An 11,170-nucleotide genomic window follows, 5' to 3' on the forward strand; every position below is an offset into this window, starting at 1 on the left:
CAAACACAAGTGCGAATAATTATGGCATGTTGTCTGCTGCACAACTTGATAAGGAAGTTCATGACTTTTGATCCACAAGAATTACTACAAAGTGAAGAAAATGAAAGTGAAGATGAAGACAGTGATGAAGAAGTAGAGTACATATCCACTATTTTGCCAAGTGATCAATAGGCAAATTTTAGAAATAATTTAGCACATGAAATGTTTGACAATTGGAGGGCTGGACTTAATATTTAGCTATGAATGGATGTTTAGCTCTTAGACTCATTAAATTTGGATTGACATTTGATGTACTCTTGTAGTGGATTTGTGAATTAGATTGACACTTGATGTATGTTCTTTTAAATTTGGATTGACTTTTAATTGTATGTTCTTTTATGTGTTTTGTTATATTATAAATTTCAGTTATATGCTATTGTGTATCAAAATTAATTGATATATATGGGTTGACTTCTAAATGATAGGATGGAGAATGATGAAATTGTACGTGGAAGAGGGAAAAATAAATGTTTTTGGACTGGTGAAGAGGTAAAAGTGCTCATAGAATCATTGCAAGAGTTGGCTTGTGATCCAATGTGGAAATCAGATGGAGGATTTAAAAATAATTATATGAGTGAATTGCTTAAAATTATCTTGCGTAAGCAACCTACTTTTACCAAACAAGTCAGCCCACATATTGAATCAAAAGTTAAGCGGCTGAAAAATAGGTTCCATGCAATTGTTGAAATGTGCAAAGAAAGTGGTTGTAGTTGGAATGATGCTGAGAAAAAGATTTCTTATGAAAAACAGTGGTATGATGATTGGTGCAAGGTAAGAAATTGATTACTTTTTACATTCTGATATGTTCTTTTTCAACCTTTTATTAAGATTATCATTTATCTTTCTATTCTATCTCTAGACTCATAAGGATGCGAAGGGCCTTTGGGATGTCAAATTTCCATATTTAGGAGATCTTGAAATTGTATATGGAAGAGACAGAGCCACTGGAAATGTTGCTTAAGATTTTGCACAAGCTGTCCAAGATATGGAAGATGTCCAAAATTTGGAGGAAGGAGATGAAGGGCTTGATGCTATGTCAAACTCGGATAATGATAAGGTAGAAGAAGATGAAGTAAATTCCATGGAGCAATCAACTCAACCAAGCTCAACAAGCACAAGAAATTCCAAGAAACAAAAGAAACAATCCCCTCCCATTGCAAATGTGTCAAAAAAAAAAAATGAAATCTGTATCAACAACAAGGGGTGATCTTGATGCATCATTGCAACTTCTCACCAGCAAATTTGGAGATTTCGTGGAGGGAATTCAAGCTAATTTCACAACTATGGCAGCAGCCATGTCAAATGAGGATAAACGTGAGCAATTGGTCTCCGATAAAAGAGATCAAGTTGTTGCTGAGTTAATGAAACTTGCTTTACCGAGTGGAGATGTAATGAATGCAGCCGACATACTTTCGGAGCAGATTTCCAAGCTTCATGTGTTCTACAATCTTCCTGCAGAAATGAAACGACAATATGTAATTAACCTCCTTTATCCTCCATCTACTCGTTGAAGTAAAATTATTGTTAGCTGGAAAGTGATGATTTGATGGCAATTTTTTTTGTTATGGTGATTGTTAGATGGTTATATGATTAGTCTTTTGGAGATTGTGGACATTGAGTGGCACTCTCGACTGGATTAGACAATTGATTTGTATTTGGTATGGTTAGCTTTTGTGATTTGAGTCTCCTTCTTTTGTTCATATATGTAAGGAGAGATCTATTTCATATCATTATCTAATGTAGGAACCACAAACGACTTGTTAATGGAGTAAATTTCCAAAAAGAAAGAGTTTTTAAACTAACTTCCTAAAGGCTGGCAATTTTTGAGTCTCTTCCCAAAGGATGAAAAACACATTCAAGAAATGCGTTCTTCCAAATAAAAATGCAACTTTCAAATACGTTATTTTAATTTTCGTAAATTTGTTTAAATATAAAAAATTGGTTAAATAACGTATTAAATACAAAACCTGCTAATTTCCCATAAAGAGCTGGTATCTTATGAGTAATTTCTTTTTTTTTTTTTTTTAACTTTCACGTATTTAATTTATGTTAAATACAAAACATACTAGTTTTCCTTTGGGCGCTATTTAATCAATTTTTTCCATAAAGAGTTTGTATGTTTTCCATAAAGAGTTGGTACAAAACATACTACAAAACCTGCCAGTTTCCCTTAAAGAGCTGGTATCTTATGAGCAATTTTTTTTTTTAACTTTCACATATTTAATTTATGTTAAATATAAAACATACTAGTTTTCCTTTAGGCACTATTTAATCAATTTTTCTCATAAAGCTGGTACAAAACCTGCCAGTTTCCCATAAAGAGCTGGTATCTTATGGGTTATTTAACCAATTTTTCATATTTAAACAAATTTCTAAAACATAAAATAACGTATTTGAAAGTTGCGTTTTTATTTGGAAGAACACATTCCTTGGATGCATTTTTCACCCTTTGGGAAGAGACTCAAAAATCGTCACCTTTTGGGTGATTGTTTAAAAACTCCTTTTTTTGGGAATTTATTCCTTGTTAATGCAGCCACTATATTTATTTTCTGGTATTAATTTTTTTATTATTTATGATTTTCTTATGTTTTATCAAAAAGTTAATAACTATTGTAGTTACAAATATGAAAATGTTAATTTGTCGTATGTGTAATTCTTTTGTTTTAGAAGAATTGTTATATCATGGGTAAATTTGGAATTTAATTGCATTTAATTCCGAAACACTCATCAAACCAAGCATCAGGAATTGGAATAATGCTAATTCCAATGTGTGAACCAAGCAAGATATTGGAATGAAAAGTTTTAATTTCAAAACCAGAGTCTATGATTCCAATTACAATTCCAATTTCTAAGCTTGAACCAAGCGCCCCCTCAGATTTGCCTGCATTATTAGTATATTTAGAAAACGTCCACTTTTGAAATCAGTCAGGAGATTTTAAAAATCGATCATTACTATGGTGGAAGCCATTTTGCCAAATGCGAGCTCTCAAAAGAATTTTAATTTTTTTTATGGTAGAGCTGTCACGAAATGAAAAATATTGTTCTGTTAGAGCTCGCATTAAAAAAAATATTTATTTTCTACGAGTAAATGCGAGCTCCTAAAAAAAAAGTAAATATAAAAAATATTTGTTTTCTTATAGCTTGCAAGTAATAGTAAATTTGTTTTCTTGGAGTTGGAGCTCGCATTTATTAGTAAATGCGAGCTCCTTCAAAAATAAATTAAAAAAATATTTGTTTTCTTAGAGTATTGAATATTTAATTTAAAAAATATTAAGATCTGAGGCATGGATCTTAGGCCGAAAAGGTGATCTGAGCTCAGATCAGTTCCCTCAACATTTTCTTCACACATTCTTCATGCAGTATCTAAGGCCTTTTTCAAATCGATCCGAGCTCGGATCTCCTGGCCTCGGATCCACTTCTCCAGAAGATCAGACGAGGGTTCGGATCACAGGAGATGAGAATGGATCCAAGCTCGGATCCCTCTCCCCTGTTTCCAACTTCAAATTCTTTTCCCTTTCGCTCAATTTTCGCTCCTTGTTTCACTTGTACGTTGTTCTCCAACTAGCACTTTGCCTCTTCTTTATCTTATGTAAGTGTTTCATGTACCGATAACCTACAAAATATCACATGTTTATGCATTAATTTACTCATTTTGCAAGTCCCGATCACTAAACAACATTGAAGCAATTTGCACCAAAAAGAGTTTAAATATGGCTATGAACTTCTAAAAATATGACAAAAGCTCGTGCAAAATTGTACGAAATATATACGAAATATTCACTTATCAAATTCCCCCACATTTAAATCATTGCTTGTCCCCAAGCAATACAATAAACCACTCTAGCAAAACTAATTCAAGTGCCCAATAGAAAATATGCTTTCTCAAATTCACTTCTCACAACTTGACTATTAATTACGATGCAATTCTTCAAAATGCGCTCAATACTCATAATACTCAATAAAGGGGAAACATTTATACATAAATTTAACCATATGAGTAATCATTCTATCACCCTAACTTGTCTTCACAAATAACCGACTCATATAGTCACAAGGTAATATTTTCCTTTATATCCATTTTTTTTTTGTTTTTTTCAAAATTTTACTACAGAAGGGTATCATAAACATATGATAAATATCAACACCTGAACATTGCAAATGCCTTTTTACGTGAAGGTTGACACTTTTAAGTGAAAACCCCCCATTACTCTACACTTACACATCAAGGTCACAACACCTTTTAACCCCAAGTGCCTTTTTACACGAAAATCGACATTTTTAGATGAAGATTTTCGGTTACTCAGTACTTAAGTAGTCGGTGTAACTTTATTGCTCTCTTTTTTTTCTTTTTTTTTTCTAGATCATATATATATATATATATATATATATATATATATATATATATATATATATATATATATATATAACCCTCTTTTATCATGGAAATGGAAAAAAAAACATTACCAATAGACTATATCAATCACCTATTTGTAAATCAAAGTGAAGGGAGAGAACTCATTAAAGATAGAAATAAAGGCATAATTATTCCCATGTTATTAAGTATACTTTCTAAGATGCACTTATCATAATCACATAATACTAATTACAAGTCATGAAAGAAATGAATTCTTTAAAAGCATATTTGAATTTGTTCAACCATTAGAGAAATTTGACAATCCATCACGGTTTCTTGGGCCATAGTGCAATTTTGAAAAAGATTTTGAAAAAATTTCGGCAGATTTTTCCCTATAAATAGTCAAAACTCCCTGCCAACAACCTACATTTCAACAAATATTTGACATCACACAAATTTCCATAATCAATTCCACATTTCACAACCACAACCAAGTAAAAACATGCACTACGAGCCACAAAATAACCAAAACATTGAAAACTTTAATTTTCCCACACTTAAAATTCACATTGTCCTCAATGTGAAGGGAGGGAAAAGAAACCAGTACTCCCCTACAATGAAGTGTTGATCCAGTCGAACACCACGAACATCCCAAATTCGACTTAACCGCAGAATGGGGTATATAGAAGTACGAGATTAAGACAAAACAAAAACATTTGAACAAAGGACAGTCGATGGGAGTAAACAAAAGATAATCCAAAACAAAAAAAAAAGGTAAAAATTAAACAAAAACAAAAACAAAGTAAATTAAGCTGAGGGGCTGCCGAGTTCCGAAGCTTCTTCTCTCCCGACTTCGCCATAAGCTCCTTGCTCATCTTCACCATGAGCTTCTATGAACTATGTGTCTAGCAATAACTGAAGATGTAAAGCTTGTATTGCTATTACTCATCAATCACCTAGACAATTGTGGTCGTTGACCCATTTGGTAATTTGCCACAATCCATGAGTCTTTTTTTTCACTGCTCTGACACACCAATCGCATGGAGGATACGATGGGCCGGAAGCAGTGGTAGTGCTCCTTTCAAATGCAGATTTACATTTGGCAACCCAGGTGTTACTCTTGCTCTCAACAACCCTGAACTCCCTATTATGATTGATAGACCACACATTCTAATATCCCTACTGAGCTGTTGTTTGCTCTCAAACTTCATATGTAGACGTATAAAATTATTATTCTCCTCACTGAATGTTACAATGCGCTTCAACTCACCTTCATCAGTGAGTTGGTCGTCATCATTTATGTTTCCAAGGTTAGAGAAAAATGCAATTCCCCGTGGAACATATGAGAGGCTGCCTGCTGGAGTAAAGGGCTGTTGGTTCTCGACATCCTGGTGGACTCCACAAGGTTTATTTTCGCCATCTGAGTCACTGTCCGACACATCTACCGACTCAGATTCTTCTACATCTTCTGCATCAGGCTCCGAATCATCGTCTCCCTCCGAAGCAGGGAGTTTGTCATGTCCTCTAGCATACACATCATCTAGCAATGTGTTAGATCGACTTGGACCAGGAGTGGAATCCAAGCCATAAGAAGACATATGATTCGGCGATTCTGGATCTCTAAAACTTGGAATCGAGTCAAGGCCTTGAACATATTCAACATCACGCAGTAAGCCTGATGTGATCCGTGGCTCTGACGAGTCTCTAACCCAATCCCCATGTGTACATTGTGATGCCGATGCTGTCTTTGGTACCGCTGTACTAGAATGGGACCGAAACCTTGTTGGATCCATGCATGCATGGACAAGCGACATCATCGGACCAACATTGATAGTTGATGGAATGAATATGCTACTGACTCGAGGATTTTGGATAATTTCCTCCTTCTCGATATAAAGTTCGGCGATGTATGGAACAATTTCGTTCCATACATCATACATTATCTCCAGAGTTTCATCATCCACCACTGTAGAGACATTATAAGAGGTACGGCCACACGGTTGGCGGAGAAATAAATTCAACTTGAACATCCCTCTATCGACCCCCATATATTGATAAATTCTGTCCACCAGCTCCTCATAACCAATTCTATGCCGCAATGTGAATGTACGGTTGGAGGTACGAGGTAAGTAACAAATTGACCCATCCTCATAATGTATTTTACCTCCCCAATAAAGAGACACTCGCAGAGGTCTTTCTATAGACATGTGTGCGAAATGAATCCCTATTTTGAGAAAAATAAATTAGAATTATAAGTACAAAACTATGGAACAAATGATTAATGGGTTAGGACTAACTCCACATATAAATAGAGGCAGCATCTCTCCTAAATATTAGCTAAAACTCTTCATTAACTAATTCAAATTTTTAAGGTATTGATGCAAATTGTATAATTACCATTTCTTAGCTAGCTAGAGAAAAACTATATTAGTTATATCATGCATATAATAGAATGTCAAACTACAATAATTTGCAAGACAATCTCCTCTCCTCCACATAATATTGAAAATTACACTACACGGTACAAGAGCTGGCATAACTAGAGGTTAACAAAATTTAAACACATATAACCCGATGTGGATGAATTAGAGAAAAATGGGACAGAGTCTTCCCCAAAATTTCAGATCAAACCAATTTGAAAACTTTGTGAAACATTTGTGTCGCGCCCCATTTTTTCGCGATGGAAAAGAAAAAGAGTTTTATAAAAAGATGTGATTTATTAATAATAAATTAAAAAGGACCTAGAATGGGACTTAAAAGAATGCGACAATTTGGGTCCAAAATTTGGTCTAAAAGGGTTTTTAAGAAAAAATAGGAGTCGCCACTTGGTATGGAGTTTTGGTGTACCAAGTCACCCAAAAATAAAGTAAAATAAAATAAAACCCTTTTTGACAACTCCAGGTCTTTGAAAACAAGAGAAAATGGGTTCGGGAGTCACGGTTGAAGAAAGGGAAGGCAAATGTTCAATTGACTCAAACCTAAGGCACCCTTTCAACCTAGTCTAAGCTAGTTGCGAGGTTTGGTCAAAATTTTCCTAATCTAACCCTTAATTTTATCATATTTGGATGTTTCCTATATGGATGCAAATCTAAATATATCGAAAGGGACAAAATGTTCATTCAAGGGGTTTAATTGAACCAATCGCATTAATTGCAAAGGCCAAAATGATTCTTTGAAAGTGTCACGAGTATGCAAATGATGAAAAAAGAAAAGTAAAGAAAGTAAATTAAATTATATACATAGATATAAGTGATCAAAGAAAAAGGGAATGCAACATAAAGGGTATGGGAGGCAAAAACTCGTGACATAATTTTCTTATACAGGGATTAATGGGGTATTTAAACTAAAAAGTTATAATCACCCATTTCCCATGTTTGAAAAATAATTCTCCTAATATGCACAAGCAAATGAGCTAACTTATTATACAATGTCCTAAATGAAATGCAATTCTAAATGATATGATTAACACATATAGAGAATAAGGGATAATATAATAGGAAATATCATGCAAATGAGAAAAGATCCTAAAAATGAAAATATGCATGAAAATGTAGTGAATAGCATACAAAGATGAATCTAGCGCAAGATGACCTAAAGGGTCTAGCGTTGGACTAGCCCATTTCTAAAAGTCCTTACTAGCGTTGGACTAGCAAGTAAGCGGAGGGAGAAGCCACAACTAGCGTTGGACTAGTGTGGTGACGCCATGCATTGGCAATTCATAGTGAAGCAAATAAAGCATAAATTAAAACAAATAAACACATAAGAGCACGTAACACATAACACGTAAGCATAATATCTAGATGCCAAAATCCTAAGAAAAGCGGATGAAACACATAACACATAAGCCACATAAACACGCAACCTATCTATTACATCGGGGAGCGCCTAGCTACAATCTAGGAGGGAAAAATATAAAAAAAACAAATCAAATTATCCTATCTATTACATTTTTGAGGTATTTAAATGCCTCTCGAATCATTATAAAAATTAACTAAAACATATATAAGAAAATTTGAATGAATATTTAAATCAAATAAATAAAGCATATAAAAATATATAAACACATAGGAACACATAAGAGCACATAAGAGCACGTAATTGACATTGAAATAATAAAATAGGAGTACCTCCCGTTTGAAGTGGTGACTAAGTGGAGTCAAATTATCCTATTTATACTCACAATGAACAAAAGAATCATGGCACCAATTTAATTGAAAAAATAATAATAATAAAAGTACTAAATTCACACTAATATGTCAAACGTAAATAAATTTAAGAATATTTAAAAATTACAAGTTAAACATACTCAAAAGTAACATAATTAGCTATTAAAAAAAGAAGCAATCATAATAAAGAGAGTCAAAATTCACTAGGGACTGAATTGCAAAAATTAAAAACTTTTGGGGGACAAAAATTATATTTTTCCAAAGTTCAGGGGTCAAAATTAAATGAAAGATAAAATTTCAGGACCAAAGTGCAATTAAATTAAGGACCTAGATGAAAGGAATTTAAAATGTTCTGGGCCGTAGTGAAACTACTCCAAAGACCAGGGGCTAAAATGCAAAAATCGGTTTCTGATATTCTTAAGAAATGGGCCACCATGCCATCATTTTATTTCCTTGGGCCGGACACTACCTAAGCCCAACCGAAAGTCCAAGCCAAAACACAAGGCCAACCCGTCTTCTATCACTCAAACCCAACCAAAATAAAGGCATGGGCTCTGACCTTCTAGCCCAACCGAAACCCAAAAGAAAAATAAACCAAAGCCCATTTTCAAAACCCAACCAAAACTAACTCTTGGCCCATCAGAAAAATAAACATCAGCCCAAATCCTTTTTTTTTCTTTCTTTCTTTTCTTTCTTTTCTTTTCTTTCTTCTCTTCTTCCTCTTTTCTTTCTTCTTCTTCCACCGAGAAGCTGAAGCTTCTCCCTGCTGGCGGCCATGGTTGCCTCCGGCGGCGCCACCACCGGACCGCCGCCGGCGATCTCTCCGGTCACCAAATTTTCTCAAAATACACCCCCTCACTCAATTTTTCGCGTAGATTCCATTTCCGGAGTTAGTTTTTACAAAAAAAGAGTCAAAAGTGGTCAAAATGCCAATAAATCAGTTCAGTTTTTTATTTTTTAAAACCTTCACATCTTCACCAAAAATCATAAAAATTATGCCAAAACCCTCCTGATAACTTCTACATTACAACTATAATCTTAGTTTGACAAATAAACAACAACAAAATAAAGCATTAAGTCAAAGCAGCCCCAAAAATGAAGAAAATTATTCTAATGCTTTGAAGGCTCAAAAACTCCCAAAATTTTGGATAACCAAGCATTTTCAGATCTTTGCTAGCTAATGGTCATCCATTTAAGCAAAACATACACACCAAATTCACTCCTTTGATTCATTTTTTCATTCAAACCTTTTTTCAAACATTTGGCATGCATTCACAGCACCGTTTCTTTTTTTCCTAATTTTGTTCATGACCCATCCCAAAATTTCATCCATACAACACCAACAAAAACCAGCAAAAATAAGCAATAAAAAAAGTAACCACACATACATTCAATCTAGTTAATTAAAAAAAGAAAAGCTGGAAAAAAGGGAGATAAATACCTCAATGAAGAGTTTGGTCCCTTTGCCAAGATTTTTGATGAAATTGCCAAGCTCCAATCCAACCGATTGCTGCCTTGTTGTGTGCAAATGTGTTTGGATTTTGTGGAAGAAAATGTGTAGAGGGAGCCCCCTTTTTTTTTTTTTTTGTTCCTCTTGTCTGATGAGGGAGAGAGCCGAGAGAGCAAATTGAGCCAAAAGGGTGGAGTCTCTCTTTTTTTTTCTTGTCCTCTGTCCGTGAGAGCCGAGAGAGGAGATTGAGGAAGTAGTTTTTTTTTCTTTTGTTTGGTTTTTGTTCTCGTCTGCTAAGAGCTAGCCGAGAGAGGGAGGGAAATTTTTTCCTTTCTTCCTTCTTCTCTCCTGGAGAGAGCCGAGAGATGTCTTGTAGCCAAAATGGAGCTTGTGTGCTGAATCTTCCAAAATGATGATTTCTCAATTAATGAAAAGACAAGTCCATGGCCATTGAGTGTGAAATGGGTTAATAGTTAATTTGGTGAAACAAAATGATCAAAATGATTTTTTGATTTTTTTTTGATTTTTTTTTTGATTTTTGTTGTTTTTTTTTTTCTCTTTTCGTAAAGCAAACCTGCAAAAATGAGAAAATGCACATTAAAATACAAGAAAATAAATAACTTATTAAATAGAAAAATCCTGAGAAAATATTAAAAATTGACAAAAATTTGGTGTCTACAATTTGTTACAATTCCTCTTCATCTAAATTGAAGTCACCTACTAACTAATAGTTAATATTTTTTTAATTTTTGAATAAATTTGAAAGCTAATTTTTAGTTAATATTTTAAGTTAATATTCCCTCTAACCCCCCTATACATTATTATAAATTTGGCCAAAATGTTATTCAAGAATTCTAAATTAAACAATTGGGATAAGTTCCTTAAATAAATGCTTATCATGTTTTATTTCACGTTTCAAAACTCCCCCGCCCTTTGAGTCAATATTGTCACCAATTTGTTTTGCGGATACTTTTAAGTCAATGACCAAACCAAAAAGACTCAAAATACTTTTAAAAAAATTTGATAGAGTCTCCCTTATAACTGGGCTAAAACTCCCTGCCAACCAACATAGCCACATCAATTTTCAAACAATTGAGAAATATGAGATAATTTAGAACACAACAAATAGGCTTGTCCTACTTTGTTGTAAGAGTTGAGAAG

At 33.9% G+C, this 11,170-nt stretch overlaps 2 protein-coding genes across 5 annotated transcripts; one reads left to right on the plus strand and one right to left on the minus strand.

Moving 5' to 3' along the window:
- Positions 1 to 465: 465 nt before the first annotated feature.
- LOC140013538 (uncharacterized) lies at positions 466 to 1,000 on the plus strand. The gene is made up of 2 exons (XM_072062847.1): positions 466 to 810; positions 899 to 1,000. The coding sequence occupies exons 1-2, from the start codon at positions 466 to 468 to the stop codon at positions 998 to 1,000; spliced, it is 447 nt and encodes a 148-aa protein (XP_071918948.1).
- Positions 1,001 to 2,616: 1,616 nt separating this feature from the next.
- LOC113706943 (uncharacterized) lies at positions 2,617 to 10,501 on the minus strand. Of its 4 annotated transcripts, XM_072063674.1 has the most exons (3): positions 10,001 to 10,490; positions 8,521 to 8,559; positions 4,850 to 6,617 (listed from the first exon to the last, which is right to left on the minus strand). In XM_072063674.1, the coding sequence occupies exon 3, from the start codon at positions 6,598 to 6,600 to the stop codon at positions 5,410 to 5,412; it is 1,191 nt and encodes a 396-aa protein (XP_071919775.1). In that variant the 5' UTR covers positions 6,601 to 6,617; positions 8,521 to 8,559; positions 10,001 to 10,490; the 3' UTR covers positions 4,850 to 5,409. The 4 variants fall into 4 exon arrangements, 2 of the variants coding, with proteins under 2 accessions (XP_071919775.1, XP_027084834.1); XR_003452131.2 differs by lacking the exons at positions 4,850 to 6,617; positions 8,521 to 8,559 and adding an exon at positions 2,617 to 3,652 and having other exon boundaries at positions 10,001 to 10,501; XR_011820558.1 differs by lacking the exon at positions 4,850 to 6,617 and adding an exon at positions 2,617 to 3,652 and having other exon boundaries at positions 8,521 to 10,501.
- Positions 10,502 to 11,170: the final 669 nt, after the last annotated feature.

This window comes from Coffea arabica, chromosome 8c (assembly GCF_036785885.1).
Source record: "Coffea arabica cultivar ET-39 chromosome 8c, Coffea Arabica ET-39 HiFi, whole genome shotgun sequence".
NCBI classification, from domain to species: Eukaryota; Viridiplantae; Streptophyta; class Magnoliopsida; order Gentianales; family Rubiaceae; genus Coffea; species Coffea arabica.